The 21,824-nt window shown below is 65.9% G+C and overlaps 1 protein-coding gene across 1 annotated transcript; it reads left to right on the top strand.

Moving 5' to 3' along the window:
• Nucleotides 1–4,228: 4,228 nt before the first annotated feature.
• Nucleotides 4,229–19,981, top strand: KCNQ4 (potassium voltage-gated channel subfamily Q member 4; the record flags this gene model as incomplete). The annotated part of the gene is made up of 16 exons (XM_084300583.1): nt 4,229–4,329; nt 4,459–4,527; nt 12,722–12,812; nt 13,423–13,549; nt 14,156–14,331; nt 14,415–14,540; nt 14,655–14,765; nt 14,882–14,977; nt 15,109–15,197; nt 16,421–16,579; nt 17,125–17,169; nt 18,429–18,637; nt 18,727–18,829; nt 18,983–19,114; nt 19,293–19,428; nt 19,544–19,981. The coding sequence occupies 16 exons, from the start codon at nt 4,229–4,231 to the stop codon at nt 19,760–19,762; spliced, it is 1,989 nt and encodes a 662-aa protein (XP_084156709.1). The 3' UTR covers nt 19,763–19,981.
• Nucleotides 19,982–21,824: the final 1,843 nt, after the last annotated feature.

Here is a 21,824-nt window from a genome sequence, read left to right as displayed (position 1 = left end):
GTTTGTTGTAAGAGCTTTATTCCCGGTATTCTCTTTGTATTTTTCTCCGAATAGAGCTAGATTCAGTCCCACCATCTCAGTGGTCCATTAGGGGCGTGGGGGGGGGGGGCAGTGTGTATGTGTGTTAGATTTTCCTCTCCTGCCTCCTTTTTTGGTAAGCCGGAGCATTGAGTGTATGCAGCTAGGGGGCAGGGAGTAGGGGAAGAGTAATTAAAGTGAAAACAAAAACATTCCTTGTATTATGACTGTATTTTCTAAGGGCAAACGATTCTTTAATTTGGCCTGGTTTATTCCAGAAACACTAATGGAAGTCTGGACAAACCCCAGCCCTGCTGTTAACTGTTGTACTAGCTTCAGTCGATGCATGTAATATAAGCTTCATGAAACAAAATAAATTTCCTTTCTAAGATAACGTCTGCACTTTCTTTGGGAACCGGTGCCCAGCATCAACCTGCCAAGCGAAGCGCAGCCCCAGTCCCTGAAAAAATCACCCCAAAGTGGTGAAACCAGCAAACGGGGCTTGAGGGTGGCTGCAGAAGGGGCTTGGTTGGGGTCTTTGGGAACACGAGCGGTGGGGTGGGAGCTCTTTTGGTGCCCACCAGCCAAGGAGGTCTCTGTGGGGTCGCTGTATGGTGCCTGCCTCAGCACAGCAGCATTTTGTTAGCGTTCCCTGCAGCTTCTGCAGCAGCGAGGGGTTTGGGGCGGGTGTGAACCAGCTCCAGGAGCCAGGTTTCACTGAGCACACGGCGAGGATCCCGGCGGCGTTGGGGCCAAGCCTGGGTCTTGGCTAAAACACGGCTGAGGTTTTGTAACTCCTAATCTTTGTGTCCACCATCGGGCGATTTGACATACTTGGCACGTCGTCCAGGAGGGGCTCTGTGGCTTTGTGCAGCGCCTTGGCAGAGCTGTGACAGCGCAGGGACAGTGCCAGCACCAGCAGCTGCTCATTTTTCCTGCCAGAAGAGCTGAGCTCGCCGTGGTTTCGCAGCGAGGAGCAGCTCCAGGAGTGGTGTAAAGTCCATAAACGGGGCCGGGTTGTTGCAGTGAGGGAGTTTGGTGCAGGAATTGCAGCTCCTGGGCCAGGTGAGGAGGTGAGGGCACCCCTGGGAGTCCTAAAAGGGCTGGGAGCCAGCAGCACCCTCAGCTCCGTGCAGGATGGGCACCATCGCGCCTGGAGCAGAGTCAGCACAAAAATGGGAAAAAATAGAATATATTGGGTGAAAACCCCGCGTGTGGGCTGCGGCCACGAGAGGGCACCCACGGGTGGCTGCTGCGTGGGGACGGAGGGTCCTGGGGATGGAGGCTCACAGGGATGGAGGGTCCTGGGGACGGAGGGTCCTGGGGATGGAGGCTGGCAGCCACCCGAGCTGGGCTCTGCCCAAGGAGAGCTCTGTACCCAAAGCTGGGCTCTGCCTTGCGTTTGCTTGAAGGAGTTTAAAGTGGGGATGGATGGATGGATAGATAGATGGACAGACAGAACATTAAATAAATAGCTTGAAGAACACAAAATGTGTGTGAGCTGCAGCGAGAGCCCCCCCCTGTGAGTGAAGGCAGGCTGCTCTCACCACGCCGGCTGGCTCGTAACGGAGCTGGTTTGGCCAAGTTTTTGGCAGACGCGGGTGCTCCACAGCCCTCCCTGCCCCCTGTCCCTGCTCCCAGTTGTCCCCAGCTCCCAGGGCACAGCCAGCCCCGAGCACCCTGTCCCCAGCATTTTCCTTCCCAGCCACCGAGCCCCAGCTCAGGCTCCCTCGTGCAGAGGTTTTGGCCACCTCCTGCCCTCTGTGTGCCCCCAAATCTTCCCTGGGATCCCCCCAGAGTCCCCCACGGAGGGCACCAGCCTGGGTTTTGCTCCCATCCCATCCCAACTTCCCCATGGAGCCCCCGTCCCGCCGGTCGCCCTCCCCAGCCGGCAGCTCTGCAGCTGCATACCAGGGCTGCAAAACTTACTGGAAATCCTGTAGATGCAAATCCTGGCCTCAAATCCCGGCCTCCCCGTCCGTGCCAGGAATTCGAGCTGCAATCCCAAGAGGGCAGCAGGCTCCGAGCACGCAGGCCCTCCTCGCTCACCAGCACCCGGCCTCGGAAATCCTCTTTAAAAGTTCCACTGGGGGCCAGACCCGAGGATATGAGGGTCTCTGCGGGATGCCCGTGGCCAGGCAGGGGGTAAAAAGCCAGCAGAGCCTGGGACGGATCCCCAAAACCTCTGCTGGTTCTGCTGGCTGGGCCAGTACCCTACAAAACCTCCCAGCTCCACGGCAGCAGGGGATTTTCCCAGGATCTGCGCAGGTGGAAAGCGTGACCCCAGTGCAGGATGCACCCTTCCCAAAATCACCCCTGGGTGCTCTGCTGGGCCGGGAGGGAGCAGCAGCACGGCCACAGCTGCAGCCTCCGAGGTCCCCTTCTCCCCCCAGCTTGGAGAAGCAATGACTTTGTTTAAAAAAAAATCCCTAATTCTGCGAGCGGAGCTCCCCCAGGGCTTCCCCAGCACGTCTGGGACCTCAGCCTGCACCCTCCCGCTCCAAAGTGGGAATAAACCCAAAATTTCCCACCCGCCCGGCCCCCCCCTGTGCCCGTGCCCCTCTCTGGAAGTCCTTTCAGGTCACCTTAACTCCGCAGGCTCCGATCAATCGCCAGGTGAAACCGAAACCGCGGGGACGAGGGGGGCGCAGGAACCCGAGGGAGATGCTGAAGGTCAGGGTGCTCCACGGCGAGGGGGGGGGACGCTGCATTGGGACCCCCGAGGAGCTCAGAATTGGGCTGCAGGAGGGCGCGGGGCAGAATTTGGGTTGGATCCACACGGTTACAGCCCGTCTTGGTGCCGTGGTGCTTTTGGGGCACCCTTGGGTGCTTGTGGGGCATCCTCGGGGGGAGATTGGTTTTGCAGGCTGGCCCTCGGGGTGGGTTTGGCCAGCACGATTTCCCCCGAGCCCCCTCAAAATCAAACCATCCATTTCTTGTGCGTGCTCCCCCAGCCCGACCCCATTACTGCAGCGCTCACGAGGGCCCCGTGCCCGTGCCAGGATCTCCAACCACCGCGTTAAATAATTCACCGCCCGGAGCTGGAACTTGCGCTCCTCTCCTGGAGCTCGGGGCCCCGGGGCACCCCCCATGGGGCGAGGGCTGTGTGTGGGGGGGGAACCGGCTGCAGCGTGCCTCAGTTTCCCCATCTGGTAGCGGGGGAGCTCGGGGGAATACGGTGGCAGAGCAAAACCCTTGTGGGTGCGCGGGACCTCGAGGACAGGGGAGGAATTGGGGATCCTGGGGTGCTCCGGCCCTGGTGCTTTGGGGTGCTCAGCACCCATGGGATGCTCCCCTTGGGATGCTGCATACCCTACAATTTGGGATGCTCCCCCCAGGGTGCTCCATGCCCCATGGTTTGGGATGCTCGCTCTTGGGATTCTCCATCCCTGGTGCTTTGGGGTGCTCTGCTCCATACCCTACAATTTGGGATGCTCCCCACGGGCTGCTCCATCCCCTGTGATTTAGGATGGTCCCCCCGGGATGCTCCGTACCCTGATATTTGGGATGCTCCCCCCAGGATGCTCCATGCCCCATGGTTTGGGATGCTCACTCTTGGGGTGCTCCGTCCTTGGTGTTTTGGGGTGCTCGGCACCCAGTGCTTTGGGATGCTCCCCTTGGGATGCTCCATCCCCTACAATTCGGGATGCTCCCCCCGGGCTGCTCCATCCCCTGTGATTTAGGATGTCCCCCCCCCGGGATGCTCCATCCCCTACAATTTAGGATGCTCCCCCCGGGCTGCTCCATCCCTGGCGGTTCGGGACGCTCCCTCCGAGCTGCCCCACACCCCCCCCCCCATAGCGGACCCTCCCCACCGGGCTCGGGGGGGGGCAGAATGGGACCGGGTCCCCCAGCAGCACCGGAGAGAGGGGGGGGGGGGGACCCCACTGAGAGCCAGCGGCGCCCCCTCCCCTTTTCCCCCCGGGGGCTGCCACCTCTGCGGACTCCCCCAAATCCCCCCCCCGGCTTGGGGTGGGCGGGGGCCAGGTGCTGCGGGGCGGGGCAGCACCGGAGGGGGGGGGGAGGTCCCGGTACCGGGAGGGGGGGGGCGGCTAAAGGCAGGTGACCGGGGAGAGAGAACCAGGAGGAGACAGAACGGGGGGGGGGGACGCGGATTAAACGGAGCCTGCCCGGGGCTCCGGGGCTCTAGAGGGGGGGGGGGGGGGACTCGGGGGGGGCCATGAGGGAGGCGTGAACGGGGCCGGGCGCCATGGCCGGGGCGGCGGGGAGCGGCGGGGAGCGGCTGCGGGCGGTGCGCACCGACAGCGGGGGGGGCCCCGGCGGGACCCCCGCTCCCCGCCGCCGGGGGCTGCTGGCGGCTCCGAGCCTCGGGGCTGCCCCCCCCGCTGCTTCTGCTGCCTCCCCCGCTGCTGTTGCTGCTCTTTCGGCTGCTGCTGCCGGTGCCCCCCGCCCCGCCGGACCCCCCCGGTGCCGGCGGAGGTTGCAGAATTGCCTGTACAACGTGCTGGAGCGGCCCCGCGGGGGGGCTTTCGTGTACCACGCCTTTATGTGAGTGCCGCGGGACGGGACCCTTTCGGTTTTGGGGGGGGTTTTGGGGGGGTTTTGGGGTTTTTTGGGGGGTTGGGGGGTTGGGGGGGTGGGCTATGACCTCCCGGGGGTGGCGGGGTGGTGCTGAGGAGAGGGACGCCCTCGGGGTGGGGGGGGGCCGGAGCTTCCCCGCGCGCCCCTGTGGGGTTCGCCGGGTGCGCAGCGAGTTGGGGAGCTCCGGGAGCGGGCAGGGGGCGAGCACCCAGCCGGGGGGGGGCTGAGAAAGGGTGCTGAGGGGGTGCTGAGCCCCCGACGGCTCCCCGGTGCCGCTCTGCGCCATGCTGGGGGCACCCCCTCGGTCTGTCCCCATCCCCTGTGAGTCCATGGGGACCCTCGGGGGTGGGGGGCCCGTGGAGAGGGCACAGGGCACCTCTGGGTGCCACCGGGGACCTGTCCCGTGGGGTGGCCGTGGGGCAGGCACCCAAAAGTCCCCTCCTGGCACCCCCTGAGCTGTGCCAAGGTGGGATGGGGGAGATGTTTTTTTTTTGGGGGGGGTTCTCCCTGGTAAAAGGCTGGCAGTGGTGCCCCGTGAGATGTCCCCCCCGTGGTCCCCAGTGCTGCTGGTCCCCGGCACGTCCCGGGGATGCTCCAGGAGCTGGGCCCTTCCCCAGCCCGGCCATCAGCGGAGGCACGGGCTCAAGGGGATTTCTGCCCCCTTGGGGTGTCCTCAGGGGGCTGGGACCCCCCTGAGGGTGCACCCAGGGGCTGGGGGGCTCCGTGCAGGGCTGCGCTGCCCGCCCCCACCTGGGACCCTGCTGGGATGCTGCTACTCCCTGCCCGGCCGTAGCCATGCGGAAAGTGATGTTTTTCCCCAAAAATCTCTCATGCACTCGGTGTGCACCCTTCAACCCTGCTGGGCACGGCTCCCCACGGAGTGGGAGCCCCAAATTTTGCCTCCCCGGCCCCGTTGCGCAGCGGTGCCCGCTCGTTAGCGGGGAGCACGGGGCTGCAGCTCGTTAAGAGGCAGGAAAGTGGGTCTTGCGTAAGTTAGCACTTTGCGATGGCAGGAGGAATTTGTCACTTGATCGCAGGGCACCTGAGCTCCCCGGGGAGCCACGAGAGGAGCCCGGGGCCCCATTTGTAAGGGCTGCCGACACCTCCGCAGTGTGGTCTGGAAATAATCCCTACGCTGCAAGTGCTGCCCGTGAAAGCTTTTCCAGCAGGGAGTTTGGGGTGGCAGCCGAAACCTCCTGCTTGGGGAGGGGGGGACAAAGCTTTTTTTTGTGTGTTCTTGCTGGGTTTCTGCACTGGGATCCTCTGTGTGGGCCCAGGTCTCCTCCTCCTCCCACAGCGCCTTCTCCCAGCGGGTGTTTTTCCCCCAAAAACAGCAGCACCGAACCGAGCGGGTCCCCTTGCAGAGCCATGGAGCTGCGGGTACCACCAGGAGGTGGCTTTGTCCCCAAATTGGGGACAGTGCCACGGCTCGGGGCAGCTCCAAGGTGCTCGTCTGCTGGGGCTGGACCTGGCTGGGATAGGAATCATTGGGATGGGGATGGGAATCGTGCCCGTCCCCAGCCCCACCTGCCCTCAAGGGCTGGGCTGCGTGGCTGTGCCTGTGTCCCCATCCCTGCCGGGCTGTCCGGGACCCCCAAAAAACCCATGGGAAGGCGCCGCGGTGGGCGCACAGAGGGCTGCCCGCTCCGAAAAGAAGTCCCAGGGAGTTTGGCTCACTTCTGGCTTCCAAATTTTCTCCCCCGTGGCAGAAGGGAGCTGTGAAGCTGTCGCAGCGCTGGGTACCGGTGTTTGCAGGAGCGATCTGTGTGCCTCGACGCCTGAGGATAGGTTTGGGGACGAGGAGGACGGCGTTACCCCCTCTTGCTCGGGGGACACCGAGGGACGGGAGATGCCCCAAGGTCGCCCAAGGTCGGGGCAGCGCCGGGCCCAGGACCCGTCCACGGCTGCGCGCTGCCTCCCCAGCAGCCTGGCTCCCAGACAGGGCTGAAAACTGCTAAAATGGAAACTGCTCAAATGGAAATACCCGCTGAGAAGCGGAGAGCTTCCCTCCTCCGAGCAGTTTAAGGTCTGGGAGCACGTAGCCGGGCTGAGCTGATACCGCTTATTGGCAAAGTCCAGTCTCCTCCTGCGGGGAAATTGATCCCAAATCCTCCCCGAGCGGCTGCTGGGGGCTGGGTGATGCTGGTCCCCCCCCCTCGCGGGATGGGTTTGTTGCTGCCACATCTTTGCAGCCCCCTCGTCCTGCCCCAAAAATAGAGCCGGGGGGGGTGGTGGTGGCCCCATTCCCTCTGTCCCCTTGATTTGGGGCCATGCTGACCACACCGAGCCTGGGCTCAGCTGGTGCCAGCTCCTGCCTGGGGCTTACAGGGAAAATCTGGGAGCGTGGCTGGAGCCTTAACCGACAGGATTTAGGGCCAGAGGCAAATCAAAGCTTCCTCTTTCTCTGTCCTCCCTGCGTGTGCCAGCAAAGCCCCGGGGGGAGCGGTGCCCTGCCACGGGTGCCCTGCCCCGGTGGAGAGGGGGCTCTGGCAGCGTGGAGCTGCACCAGGAGCTCAGCTCAGCACGTTTCCAGCCCTTAGAGGAGCTCTTTAATACAGGTTTTAGTGAGGTTTGACCTGGAGCAAAATGGGGAAGGCCGAGCCAGCAGCACCGGCAGCATCCCCGGACCCCTGCCCAAAGCGCAGCCCCCGGGGTGGGGTAATCCACGCGCCTCCCCGTGCTGGCTGCTCTGGGGGCACCGGTGGGACGGTGCCAAACTTTTGTGCCCCTATTTACCCCCCTCCTGGGGAAGGGTCTCCCTGCCCCTGGGGATGGGGACGGGGCCAGGACGTGGAGGGAAAGGGTAGACCAAAGCTGGAAGTGGGCGCGTGGTGCCCCTTGGTTTGGCTGCGGGGCCGTGGGCATCCCTGCTGGCACGGGGGGTGGAGGACAGCACCCGAGCACTGCTTAATGCTTCGGCACGTGGCAGGGCCCTGCCGAACCCACCTGGGGCCGTTTAATGGGCTGGAGCCCCGGAGGGTTTGCAGGGGAATTGCTTCACCTCCTGCTGGGTGCTGGCTGTCCTCCGCCTGCCCTGCAAAACCCTCTGGTGTTGAGCTCCTCCGGGCTGTAACTCGCTGTCACTCTTGCTCTGGAGGGACCTGGCTCGTCCCCAGCCGCTGGCATCCCGCACGGTGGCTCCTTTTGGAGAGGAGGAGGAGGAGGAGGAAGAAAACCCAACTGCTGCACGTGGGTGGCCAAAATGAAACAGGACAGCGAGGCCGGGACCCTCGGCTGCTGGAGCTGCGCCCTCGGAGCCAGGGCTCCTTCCTGGTGGTCCCAAAGGGCCCCCTCAGGGCCACCCCCTGTCCTCTCGTCCCAGCTTGAAATGAGAGCTGTGGTGCAGGGGAAAACGCCAGGGGAAGGAGAAGGCGACGCAGCAGTTTGCTGAACCTGACGCAGCGTCGCTGGGGCATAAAATGAAGTGGCTGTGGTGCAACGTGAAACTGCACATCGATTTCCTTCTTTCCTCTTTCTTCTTCGTTTCCCCTCCAGCTGCTCCTGCCGGACCCCGAGCACAAGGTGCAGGGTTTTGGGGTCTGGGCCTGTCTGGCCCCAGTGGTGAGGACAGGGGGGGACAGCTGCGTGGATGGGGAGCCCCCACCCCGAGGGGATGCTCTTGGAGAGGTTTGGGTTGTCTGTGCCCTGGGGCGAGGGGATGGAATGGGGCTGAGCGCCCCGACCTGCCCCCTCTGCCCCCCATGTGTGATGCCCTCGGGGGGTCTCCTGTCCCCCTCCTGTTGTGCTGGGGTGCGCGGCCCCTCGGGAACGGGTCTGGGAACTCGCTCCCTTTCCTCCCCCCTCCCCTCAGCCCGTGGCTTGCCAGATGATTCAAGAGCGAAACTATCTCAGCTGCTCCGTGTGAGCGTCTTGGCACCGTCCGCAGGAACCTTGTGACCGTTCCCCCGCCAGGACACGGGGCCGGGGGGCGACGAGGGGCACAGACCCCGGGGTGGGCGATGTGTGATGCTGCTCTCAGTCTCCGGCTCGCTCTGCCCGGAGCCCGAAGGCCTCGGGGACTTCTTGGCACCCACCCGAGGGCGCAGGGTGCGCGGCGTGGCCCCGCGCGGGGCTCGGCAGGGGGAGGACGATGCTTGCCCGGCCGTGCAGGGCAGCAGTGCCAGGGTTTTGTCACTCGTGCAGCGAGTCCGTGCCTGGCTGCCTTCACCAAAGCACCTGGCAGGGAAGCACGGAGCGGGGGACCTCATCCAGATCCCTTCTGGGCGGTGACACTGGGTCCCTGCGCGGCCACGGGATGCGCCGTGCAGCCCCCAGCCGGGCTCCATGTCCCGGGTCCCACCTCCCCCTCGTGCACCCCCCGAGCTGGAGGCACGGCAGCGATTAGGGCAGCTCCTTCCCCTTCCCAAGGGATTGGTGTTTTTTTTTTTTTGGGTGCTGGGCAGGAGCAGCCACCGAGCTCCTGCGTGGCCACGAGCAATGCCCGGCGCTGTGGGACGAGGGGGTGGCCGCCCCTGCCATGGTTACGGCCACAAACAGGCCGGCTCCAGCGCTGATATTTATATCCCCGGGGCAGACAGGCCTCCTGCACCGCCTCTCCTGCAAGACTGCTGCGTGAGGGACGGGGGATTTATAAGACACGCTGTTTATACAGCTGCAGGCAGTGCTCGGGGTGCTGAGCCTGGCGGGTTTGGGGGTGCGGGGGGCAAAGCATCATCCCCGTCCCCATCCCTGACCCCATCCTCGTCCCCATCCCAGCCAGGTTTGGGTGGTTTTGTCCCCCCAGTGGACTTGGTGCGCAGGTTGGGGACACCCAGCGATGCCACCCAGCACCGCGGGGACCCGGCAGTGCCACGGTGGTGCCAGGGCTGGCGGTGCCACTGATTCCTCTCCATCTCGGGGCCGTGCCGGGCTCGTCCCCAGGCCGAGCTGTTTGCTCTGCGGCACGTGGTGTTTTCCTTCCACCCCGTTACCACCGCGCTCTGCCCTGCTGCTGCCCGCAGCAGGACCGGGCACGGGGGTGCCCAAACCTCACCCCCATTTCCCAGCCTCGCCAAACCCCTTTGGTGCAGCCCCCGGGGCTGGAGGCTATCTGCCTGGGGGGGGTTCAGCCCAGCTTTCGGGGTGCTGGGGGTGCCCCTGGCTGACCCCATCCCATTTCCCTGAGCTCAGCACCTTCCCCACCTCACCTGCTCCTTCCCCTCTCCTGCCGCCAGAGCGGCCGGGAGCATATGGCGAAGGCAGCCCTAATGAAGATTAATGCCAGGAGGTTCGTTTTCTCCAACCAGCCCCTCCCCTGCTGGGTTTTAATTAATATTTTTGGGGCACGGCGGGAGGAGCGCTCCTGCGGACGAGCTCTGTGCCTGCAGGGTGTGGGGAGGCACAGGAGGTGCCCCCACAGCCCCTGGCTTCAGCATTTGGGACATGGGGGGGGGGCTTTGGGGGGCCCCTTTCCTGCCCCCCCAGCACCTGATCCTCCCCTAAGCCGCTTAGGCAGTGCCAGCAGCCAGGCGGAGGCTCTTTCCCCAGCTTTGTGAGTTAATTCCCAGCAGGTGATGTGTTCCCACAAAGTTGCCTTCCCTGCGGGGCCGTGGGGGCCTCCCACGATCGTGTCCTTCACAAAACCCCGCTGTGGGGCCGGGGGCCGGGCAGGAGCATCCCCCTGGGGGGGTGGCACTGGGGGCAGCAGCTCTCGGGGTGGCTTTCCATCACTCCTGCAGCACGGTGACCCCAACCAGCTCGGTGCCCGTGCGGTGCTCGGGTTAGGAGGGTGCCCAGCGGGGCCAGCGTGTGCCAGGGATCAGAGACCCCCCCTGTCTGGCCCCAGCTTGGGCGAGAGGCACAAATCTTCGCAGGCTGGGAGATTTCTGCATTCTCTTCTGCTTTGCGCTCCGCTGCCCGTGTCATTGCCTGCCAAATCCCGCTTGTGTAACGTTTGTCTGCTGATGGTGCACAAAGGCGCTGCCCTGGGCGGCTCGGCCAAGGTTTGGGTTTGCTTCTCCAGACGAGCGTCGGCGCGGCGGGGAGCCCGGCGAGCTGCTGCTGCCCCCAGCTGCTAAGGGAAGAGCTCCTGCACAGGGAAAAGGCTGTGCCCATCATGCAGGGGGCAGGGGATGGCTGCAGCCCCCGGCCCCAAAGCTGGGGAGCACCTCGGAGCATCGCATGGGGCTGCGATGCCCCCAGCCCCTTCGTCTGGGTGTGTGTTGTTCCAGCTCTGCCCTGCTCCCAGCCCTTCTCCCGTTTCCTTGCGTTTCTCTGCCCTCAGCCTCGTCTCCGATTTCCCCTCGTGGCAGCGGTTTTGGGGAAGGGACCGGCCGGGTTCCTTCAGGCTGTTTTCTCACCCAGGTCTGGCTCTCGCTCCTTTTGCACCATCCCAGCCTGCCCAGGTTCATGCAGTGCTGCCGGGGACCTCTCAGCTCCCTCCTGAGCGCTCGGTGCCTGAGCCACCTCCCCTTGGCCTGGGTGCTCCCGAGGAGGGCACCGAGCATCCAGGAGGGCACCGAGCATCGTCCCGGCGGACACCTCTCCCCGTGGTGCCTTCCTGCAGGCGTGCAGGTCTGGTTTCAGCCCCTCAGCCACCCCGGGCAGCCAATTCAGCTCCAAATCTCCGTGTCAGCAGCAAGAGGAGACGAGAAAGTGCTCCGAGACGGCGTCGGGCAGCACGGTGCCGAGCCGAGCCCTGCGCTCTCCGCAGCGCCTCTTGCAGGTCCCGGGGGCTTCGCTTGCACCGGGTGCTGGGGGGGTCAGGGGGGGTGCTGGGACCACCCTGCTTGCACCAGCAGCCCCGGTGCTGCCCGTGGTGGGGCTGTGCTCCCAGCTCTGTCCCCACTGTGCCCAGTTCGGGGGGGGGAGCCAGTGCTGGTGCCCCCGTGCCGTTACGCAAGGCGGCTCGAGCGGAGCCCTCTGCGCGCCCATCACGTGGGGCCGGTGGCACAAACCCTCCGCTTTCCATTTTTAGAATCGCTGGATCAGGGGAAAAAAAAAAAAATAATAATGTATTTTTGGAGAGTTTCGTCTGCCTCAGCTCCAGAATCTATTTTTCTTCTCCCCTCCTTTTTATTTTAAGTGGGCCAAAGCCCCTTTGGTCTCGCCCCAGCTCTCGGGACGGGCAGCCTCGGAGCAGCTCCCTGCTGACTCTGCCCTTGGGTCCCGGCTGTTCCCAAGTGGCTCCGTGTCCCCGCTGCAGTGCCAGGTCCCCATGGGGGCAGCGACAGCGGGGACAGTGGCTCTGGTCCCCTTTCTGCCCGGGGGGGGCCCTCCAGCTCCTGCCCTGCTTTTTTTTTTTAAGCGGTTGTTTTGGGTAAGAGGCCGCAGGGCTGCGGCAGAGCCTGGCACCGAGCCCCACGGCTGCTGGAGCCGGGCCTTCCTCCTCCTCCTCCTCCTCCTCCTCCTCCTCCTCCTCCTCCTCCTCCTCCTCCTCCTCCTCCTCCTCCCCTGTGTGCTGTGGGGTGGCCTGGGGACATGACCCCATCACGGGGGGGTCCTGTGGGGCCCCTGGTCCCCTCCGCCTGCCCAGCAGCAAGGTGTTAAAGCCCCCCCCTTGCCTGTCCCGTTGGGGACATCGCTCCTGGTGCCAGCAGTGGCAGCGGGGGGGCTGTGAGCGGGGGCCGGGCAGTGTCCGAGGTGCCCCCTGCAGCCCCCACTCCTGGGTGAGAGGGTGAGGATGCTGGGGAGGGTCTCGGTCCCCTGCCCCATCCCCTGCCTCTGCACACTGTCACCGTGCTCCCCTGGGTATTTTTGGGCATTAAACACCCCAAAATGGCTCGGGTTGAAGGGACCTCCGAGATCTTCTGCTCCAGCCCCCCCACCATGGGCACGACCCCTGCCCCCAGCCCCATCCAGCCCGGCCTCGGGCACCCCCAAAGCCGGGCACCCCCATTCCCTGGGGGCCTCCTGAGCCTGGGGGGGGCCGAATTTCTTCCTCCTGCCCACCCCGAGCCCCCCCCCCCCCGCCCCCCCCGGCCGGGCTCCGTGCGGGACCCTCGGGCAGCGGCTCCCGGGGGCTCCTCGGGGCGCGCTCCGGGCGCATCCCCGCACCCTGCGCGCTCCCGAGCCGCTCCCTGCCTCCCCCTAGGGGCAAAGCCCGGCCTCGGAGAGGCTCAGCCTCAACCCCCGGGGAAGGTCCGGACCCCCCCCAGCCCACCCCCCGAACACCCTCCCACCCCCCCCAACACCCTCCCACCCCCGTGCGCTCTCGTTGCAGCTTCCTCCTCGTCTTCAGCTGCCTGGTGCTCTCCGTCTTCTCCACCATCCAGGAGCACCAGAAGCTGGCCAACGAGTGCCTCTTCATCCTGGTAAGAGAGGGGGGGGGGGGCACACCCGTGCTAAAACCACCGCAGCCCCCTCCTGGAGACCCCCTCCCAGCCCTCGGCCCCGTGGCTTCCACCGCTGCCCGATGCCGGTGGCGATGCCGATGCCACCCGGCACATTGGGGACTCTGTGGGGTGGCCTCGCTGCTTGCGGGGTCCTGGAGGCTTGGGGTGACCCCTCGGTGGGGTGGGGAGGCAGGGCAGGAGGGGCTAAAAATAAAAAAAAATAAAAAAAAAAAAAAAAGGCAACTTTCCCCCAAAGTGTGTCAGAAACGGCTGACGCCGGGGTTCTTGCGAGCGGCGGGGACTAAATCGGGCAGGTCCTGGTGACGTTCCCCCAAGTAAGCAGAACGGGGGCTCGAGGACAATGCTGACGGAGGAGGAAAAGGACCCGGCTCAGTTTGAGCTTGGCACAGGTAGGGCTGGGCTGCTCGGGGAGCCTCGACGGCTGTGGGCCCTGCACCCGGAGCTCGGAGCTGTGTCACTTGGGGGGTCCCGGGGGGGGTCCCGGTTTCCTTTTGCACCCCCAAAGCTTCCCCGTGCCGTCCTGCGGCCCCTGCCCTCCTGGTTTCACCCCGCTCGTCCCCCCCTGCAGGAATTTGTCATGATCGTGGTGTTCGGCATGGAGTACATCGTCCGCGTCTGGGCGGCCGGCTGCTGCTGCCGCTACCGGGGCTGGCGGGGGAGGCTCCGCTTTGCCCGGAAACCCTTCTGCGTGATAGGTACGGGGTGAGGGGGTTTGGGGGCTTTGAGCATCACCCAGGCCATAAAAACCCACATAACTGACCCTCGCCTTCATGATAGGTACGGGGTGCAGGGATTTGGGGGCTCTGAGCATCACCCATGCCATAAAAACCCACGCACCCCACCCCTCGCCCTCGTGATAGGTACGGGGTGCGGAGATTTGGGGACTTTCTGCATCATCCATGCCATAAAATCCCCCACAGCTGTCCCTCGCCTTCGTGATAGGTGCAGGGTATGGGGATTTGGGGGCTCTGAGCATCACCCAGGCCATAAAAAACCCAACACCCAGCCCTCTCCCTTGTGATAGGTATGGGGTGCAGAGATTTAGGGGCTCTGAGCATCACCCAGGGCATAAAAAACCCAACACCTGACCCTTGCCCTCGTGATAGGCACAGGGTGCAGGGATTTGGGGGCTTTCAACATCACCCGTGCCAATAAAAAAACCCACAACTGACCCTCGCCTCCATGATAGGAACAGGGTGCAGGGATTTGGGGGACAGGGTACGGGGATTTGGGGGGCTCTGAGCATCACCCAGGCCATATAAACCCCCCGCGCCCCACCCCTCGCCCTCTCCGCCCTCCAGATTTCATCGTCTTCATCGCCTCGGTGGCCGTCATCGCCGCCGGCACGCAGGGCAACATCTTCGCCACCTCGGCGCTGCGCAGCATGCGCTTCCTGCAGATCCTGCGCATGGTGCGCATGGACCGCCGCGGCGGCACCTGGAAGCTGCTGGGCTCCGTGGTCTACGCCCACAGCAAGGTGAGGACGAGGAGAAGGGGGGTCCCGGTGTCGTCCCCCCCCAAACCTCACCCAGACCCCGCTCACCCCCGCTGCCCCACCAGGAGCTGATCACCGCCTGGTACATCGGCTTCTTGGTGCTCATCTTCGCCTCCTTCCTCGTCTACCTGGCGGAGAAGGACGCCAACGCGCAGTTCGCCACCTACGCCGACTCCCTCTGGTGGGGCACGGTAAGCGAGGACCCCCCCCCTCTAGCCCCGGGAGGGGACCAGGAGGGTGGGACGGGGCTGTGGGGTGTGTGGGGGAGCTCCCTGCAGGGCTCCCCGTTGTCTGTCCCCGCTCAGGTGACGCTCACCACCATCGGCTACGGGGACAAGACGCCGCAGACGTGGCTGGGGAGGATGCTGGCGGCCGGCTTCGCCCTGCTCGGCATCTCCTTCTTCGCTCTGCCCGCCGTGAGTAGGACAGGAGAGAAGGGGCACGCTCCCCCACCCCTCCACGTGGCAAAAATTGAGGGGAAAAGGGGCAAAATCCACCCTCCGCGGACCCCATCCCCTCCCGTATCCTCCAGGGTATCCTGGGCTCCGGCTTCGCCCTCAAGGTGCAGGAGCAGCACCGGCAGAAGCACTTTGAGAAGAGGCGCACGCCTGCAGCCAACCTCATCCAGGTAGCTCCATCCAACACCCGTGGGTGCCCCAGGGGGGTCTGTGCCACCACAGATCCCCGTGGGGGGGACAGGAGGGACAGCAAGGGGGGGTTCGGGCCGGCCCTGATGCCCGCGGGCTCCCTCCTGCCCAGGCTGCGTGGCGGCTCTACTCGACAGACGCCAGCCGGGCGTACCTGGCGGCCACCTGGTGCTACTACGACAGCCTCCTGCCCTCCTTCAGGTAGGCAGGGTGGGGGCAAGAGGCGGCGGGGGGGCTCGCAGAGGGTCCCCGCAGGGACCAGGGGACACGTGGGGACGCCGAGAGCTCGGTGGGGACCGCGGGGACGAGCGGCTCCTTGCTCAGCACCAGGACGCCGGAGCCGCAGCTCAGGGGCTGCCCAAAACCCAAATGCATCCTCATCCCACCCCCCCACCCCACAGCACCCATCCCACCGCCACCTCTCACCCCATCCATTGCCTTCCTCCGGGAGAGGGGACGGTGCTGCCGGTCACGGGGACCCCACGGCCGCGGCGGTGGGGCTGCAGCAAGCCAGGAGCCAGAGGGACCCGGGGGGGCTCAGTGGGGAGCCCCCTGCCCCGTCCTGCGGCGCTTTCACCTCCCAAACTCTCTGCTGCCACGTGTGAGCCAGGACCCCAAAACGTCTCCGGATGCCCTGCGTGCTCCCAGCCCTCCCCTCCCGTCCACCTTTGGTTTTGCGTTCTGCTGCCGCTCACTTCATGTGTTATTTTTTGCCATGACAAACTTCTCTGATTCTGTTCTGCTCTTTACTTCCCCCAAAAGCAGGCTTCCTAACAGCCGAGCCCCCGAGGAGCTCCGGTGCCCCCGGTGCATCGCTGCTGTGCCGGGAGCCGCTTCTCCTCCAGCAGAGTGAGGACGGGGCCGGGCTCGATCCCCGCGGGGTCTGAGCCTCCCCCGGCTGCTCCAGCAGCTCCCGAGCCCCCGGGGCACTTGGGGGCAGCTCCCCGCAGCAGGGACACTCGTCCTGCCTGTCCCCTGCCCGTCCCCTCCCAGTGGTGCCATCACCTCTCAGCCCCGCAGGCTGCGTGGGAGCCCTTCCCTTTCCCCTTCTTCCCCCTTTCCTTCCCCTTTTTCCACCTTCCCTTTCCCCTTTTTCCCTCTTTCCTTCCCCCTTTTCCCCCTTTCCCCTTTTTCCCCCTTTCCTTCCCCTTTTTCCCCCTTTCCTTCCCCTTTTTCCACCTTCCCTTTCCCCTTTTTCCCTCTTTCCTTCCCCCTTTTCCCCCTTTCCCCTTTTTCCCCCTTTCCTTCCCCTTTTTCCCCCTTTCCTTCCCCTTTTTCCCCTTTTCCCCCTTTGTTTTGCAGAGCCCCCTCTCCCTCCTTGTTTCGCTCCCCCCCCGCATTTTGCTTCGCCGCGTTTTTTTTTTTTGTGTTGTTTTTTTTTTTTTTTTAAATTTCTCCCTCTTTCCGTTTGACCCCGCCCTCAGAGAGCTGCTCCTTATGTTTGAGCACTTGCACCGAGCCCGCAACGGAGGATTTAGGAACGCAGAGGTGAGAAAATGGCCCGACGGAGCCCCACCGCCGCCTTATCACCCCTTCACCTCTGCCCAGAAAAGCGCCGTCCCCGCGCCTTGCTCGGGGGAAAGGTAGGGAGCAGCCCCCCCCCAGCTCCGTGTCTCTGCCCTCTCCTCCGTGTCCCCACCTGCTGCCACCCCCGGCACCTCGGCGGAGCAGCCCCCGGCCCCTCTGTCCCGGCAGAGCCACGCTGGGGCCCCCCACCCCGTGCCAATTTTGGCCCCTTTGGACGGACGCTTTGGCAACGCCGTGGAGCCCCCCGCGGTGCTGGGACGGTGCCCGGGGGTCCTGAGCTCCGAAGAGCCACCGAGCCTGGCCCCAGGGCATCGGTGCTGGCAGCAGGGTTAGGTAGGGAGAGGGGGCTCTGCTCCGCCACGGCCCCGTGCCTCAGTTTCCCCCCTGTGGGGCCGAGGGGGTCCCGAGGTGAGTACGGGCTCGGGGGGGGGGGGGGCTCCTCCTGCGGCAGCACCGGTGTCTGCACCCATCTTCCCGGCCCCATCTCCGCGAGCATCGCCTCTCATAACATCTCCCCTTGTCTTTCTCCTCACCGTCCCCTCGACCCCTCCCCAAATCCCCAAACCCTCTCTGCACCCCCCCCCCCCGACTCACCCCATAGCTGGCAGGAGGAGGACGCGCGGCCCCACAAGTGCTTGAGCCTCAGGTAAACGCGCGCCCCCGAGCCGCCCGCCCCGGCCAGCGGGCACCGGGGGGGGGGGGGGGACCCCACGAGGACCAGGGCTCAGGATCGTTCCCGTGGCCCCCCCACCCCTGCTTTTTTACGGAGCTGCGGGGCAGACGCTGGTGTTTATGCAGGACCTACACAAACAGCGGCGCCCAGCTCCTCGCAGCAGGAGCGGGGTGTGCGGGGTCGGGGGGGCTCTCAGCCGTGCCGGCCACCCCCCCCCCCCCTAACGCTGTTTTTCCTCCCGTGCCTGCCCCGACCCCAGGCAGCTGGGTAGTGGTAAGCCGAGGACGTGGGCCACGTGGAGACGGAGGTACCGGGGCCAGGAGCCGCCGGGTGCATGGGATCCATGCGGGGCTGCCCGCGGGGTTGGGTTGGGGGGGGCAGAAATAGGGGCAGAGAGGGCAGAGCGGGGTCGTCCTGAGGGGCTGCATGGCTTGGGTTGGGTTTGGGGCTGGCTCCCCCCCCTTGGGTCCCGTACCCGTGGTGGCCGTGCCGCGGTTTCTCCGTCTGTGGCACGGCTGAGCCGTGCTGGGTTCTCCTGTCTGATGGCCCCGATGAAGGCAGGAGCCCGGTGCCCCTGGGTGGGGAAGTCGAGGGGGGTGCCCGGGTCTCCCGGAGCCCCCCGTGCAGCGGGCGGGGGTCTCCCCACACCCCACTTTGCTGGGGACCCCTCTGCAGCTCCGGCTTGGCTGGAGCTGGGCCCCTTTCTGCTCGGCCTCCTCGCATGTGCCAAAGCGTGCTCGCGGTCCCTCGTCGCGCCAGGCGGTGTGTTTGTGTAGGTCCTACATAAATCATGGCTGTTGTGTCCCCCCCCCAAGCCAGCAGAGCTCGCGTTGGGGCTGCAGGGGGGCGGCTGCGCTCAGCCCGCGGGAGCAGAGCAGGAGCTGGGTGCTGGAGGAAGAGGAGGAGGAGGAGGAAGAGGAGGAGGAGGATGGGGGGGCCTGGCCGGGTTCCCCAGACCCCCCCCCGTGCCAGCCGAGCTGGGGCAGGAGCGGGGCTGCTCCGTGGGGGCTGCTCTGCTGCGTGTCCCCCCCCATGCCCGTCTGTCCCCCGTCCGTCTGTCTCCTCCTTTCTCTGCTCTCAGAAATCAGAAGGGGCTCAGTCTCCTGCACGGTGACGCCTGCGCCCCAGCTCGTGCCCGATTTGTGTTCGGGGGGGCTCTGCAGCCCCGTCCTCCCCCCCCGCTGCTGTGTCCCCCCCTCCCCACCTTGACGCTGCCGTCCTCTGCCCCGCAGCACCAAGATGGGCATCAGGGACCGCATCCGCCTGGGCCCCCCCGGCGGCCGGGGCCGGCAGCACTTGGGGCCCCCCCTGCAGCGCTCCCCCAGCCCCGAGGACCCCCCCGAGGCCTCGAGCCCCAGCAAGGTGCACAAGAGCTGGAGCTTCAACGACCGCACGCGCTTCCGAGCCTCCCTCCGGCTCAAGCCGCGACCCCCGGCCGAGGGTGAGCCCCTGGAGCGGGTCTGGGGGGGGGTCCCCATTATGGGGGGGGGGTCCCTGAGCTCTGCCAATGTGCTGCTGTTGTTCCCGCAGCCGACTGCCCGCCGGAGGACAGCGGCGAGGAGAAAAGCCCCCCCTGCGAGCTGGCCTTCGAGGACATCCTGCCGGCGGTGAAGACCCTCATCAGGGCTGTGCGGTGAGCCCGCGTCCCCTATATTGCCCCTTCTGTCCCCAAAACGGCGTTTGGGATGAGCAGACGTCTCCGGATGAGCTCCCATGGGGGCTTGGGGGTTCTGCCCCCCCACCCCACCCCACCCCGGTGCCCGCAGCCACCCCGCTGTCCCCGCAGGATCCTGAAATTCCTGGTGGCCAAGAGGAAGTTCAAGGAGACGCTGCGGCCCTACGACGTGAAGGATGTCATCGAGCAGTACTCGGCCGGCCACCTGGACATGCTGGGCAGGATCAAGAGCCTGCAGACACGGTGAGCTGGGACCCTAGGGGTGGGCGGGGGGGGGGGCTCCGGGTTCCTACAGGACCCCCCCCCCCCCCCCCCGTTTGTCCCCACGAGCCCCGTGGCCACCCGTCGTGACGCGCAGGACGCGTCCCCGTGAGCCGTGCCCGTCCCTCACCTCACGGTCCCGCGTGTCCCCTGGGGACAGCGTGGACCAGATCGTGGGCAGGGGGGGCCCCGCTGGGGACAAGAAGACGCGGGAGAAGGGGGAGAAAGCGGCGCCCGAGCCGGAGCCGGTGGATGAGTTGAGCATGATGGGGCGCGTGGCCAAGGTGGAGAGGCAGGTGAGGAGGGGACGGCCACCGGCGGGCACCTCCCTGTCCCCTAGGGTCCCCTGGGGGTCCCCTGGGGGTCTCCTGGGGGTCTCCTGGGGGTCTGCTGAGTGCTGCCCGCCCGCAGGTGCAGTCGATCGAGCACAAGCTGGACGTGCTGCTCGGCCTCTACTCGCAGTGCCTTCGCAAAGGCTGCAGCAACTCCTCCAGCCTGGGGGCCGTGCGGGTGCCCCCCGGCGAGCCCGACAGCACCTCCGACTACCACAGCCCCGTGGAGCACGAGGACATCTCGGCCTCCGCACAGACCCTCAGCAGCTCCCGCTCGGCCAGCGCCAACATGGACTGAGGGCGGCGGGGACGGACCCCGACAGCCCACGGGGGGGGCATGGGGTAGGGTACGGGGGGCGCAGGAGCCCCCCCGGTGTCATCCAGCGCCGTGGTGCTTGGGTTTTGCGCTGCGCAAGGGCGCACGGTGGGAGAGGGATGGGGTGCAGGCAGGATCTGACCGTGCTGGGGGGGGTGGAGGAGCCCCCCAGGGGGGTGTGGAAGCCCCCCAGAGCCAGGGCAAGTGTCCAGCCCCCCCCCCCCTCCCCAAAAAAAAAGCAGGGTCCTGCCCCGGTGCCACCCGCTCGCCCCCAGGGCCACCAAAAGCTATGCAAGGCTCCAGCCCCTCGCTGCGGTGCTGAGCAGGGGGGGCAGGGGGCTGACCCTCACCCCCCCCCCCCCCCGTGCATGCTCCCAGGGCAACACGTAGGTAGGAGATAATGATATTGATATTTATATTTATATTCTATATGCAATAATGTCTGAATATGCAACGCCCCCCCCCGGGAACAGCAACCCCGGGGGGGCCATGGTAGGCAATAAGCAACCCCCCCCCCGACAGCGCACAGGGCTGGATCCTGCTCCCCAAGGGGGGTCCTGAGGACTCAGGGCTGGGTGGCAAACCTATTTTTGGAGGGGGGGTGTCCCTGTGCCCCCCCCCTTGCACGCTGCTTGGTTTCCAGCCCCGCAGGGCTGGGGGTGACCGTGGTAGTGCCAAAATTTGCAGAGCCGGGGCTGGTGCCCCCGGTGCTCCCCGTGGTGTGTGGGGGGGGCGGCTTTTGGGACTTCTCTCAGCGTCGGGCTGTGGGATTTCCACCCCCTCCCCAGCCCCCCCCCAGGGATGCTTCTGCTCCTAGTAAAAAGGGGGGGGGGACTCTGGGGTTGCCCCGAGCTTGCTCGTTAGCCTCATTAGTGCATGTGGCCAGCGAGGGCCGAGCTTGCAGCCCCCCCGTGCTGCTGCTGCTGCACCCCCCTGTCCCTTTCCACCCACCCATGGGTGCCTGGTGGGCAGGGGGGGGCTGTGGGTGCCCCTGGGGCGAGGGTGCATGCGACAGCTTCGCCCCCCAGCCCCGCTCAGCAGCCCCCCCCCCCCCCTCCTCAGGGGCTGGCTGGTCCCCGCAGCCCTCCCCAGCCGGCGGTAGTTACCTCACTTTATTAACTTATTAACTTATTTCTTTCATTAAAATTTGAAGCAGACGCCGCCTGCCCGCCTGGTTTCTGCTGTCCCAAGAGGTGGCACTCCAGCCCTGTGGCCGAGCAGCACCGGGTGGCCGCTGGTGTCCCCCCCCCTCCCCGTGCTGGGCTCACTTCCAGGCCCCCCCCCCCAGCCCCGAGCTGCCTGATGGCACTGCAGAGGGACCCACGCTGCCGTTGTTGGAAGGGTGTCCCCAAAAGGGGTGTCCCCAAATTTCTGTGTCCCCAAATTTCTGTGTCCCCAAAAGGGGTGTCCCCAAATCTGTGTGTCCCCAAAGTTACGTGTCCCCAAATGATGTGTCCCCAATTGTGCACCGTGCTCGGATGGCCCAATTGGGCACATCCAGGATAAGGTGCGGGTGTGAGCCCCCTCCCCAAAAACCTGCAGCCCCCCCAAGGGGGTGGCAAAGCCTTCGCCCCAGCCCCGTGGCCGTGTCCCCCCGGGCTGCCGGTGTCACGGGGAGGGCAAGGCCCCTTCCCGCACTGCCCTTCCCCAGGAGGAAGCCGGGCTCTCAGCCGCTCCTTCCCTGCGTTTCCTGGCTGCCTGTTGCCAAAAATCCCATCCCGGGCTCATCCTGGGGTGGGGGCTGCGCTGTGGGGTCAGCCCCCACCACCACCCCAGCTGCGGCAACCCCTCTCCTGTCCCCCCCAGACCCCCGGAGCGGCCCCAATCCATGGGGTCTCTGCTGGGATGGGGTCTGGGGACGTCCCCCCCGAGCTCCTGGCGTGCGGGGCGTGATCCCCGGGGAGCCCTCGGCTGCGCACGTCCGGCTGCCGTGCGCCCGGGGCTGCTTTGAAGCAGAGGCTTTGAAGGGTTTGCCAGGACGGGGCGAGCACGAACAGCCCCTGTCCTGCTGCCCCAGCTGCTGGCACCACTTTCCGGGGTGGGT

This window comes from Netta rufina (genome assembly GCF_964035555.1).
Source record: "Netta rufina genome assembly, chromosome: 23".
NCBI lineage: Eukaryota > Metazoa > Chordata > Aves > Anseriformes > Anatidae > Netta > Netta rufina.
This window is presented reverse-complemented; position numbering and strand designations above follow the sequence as displayed.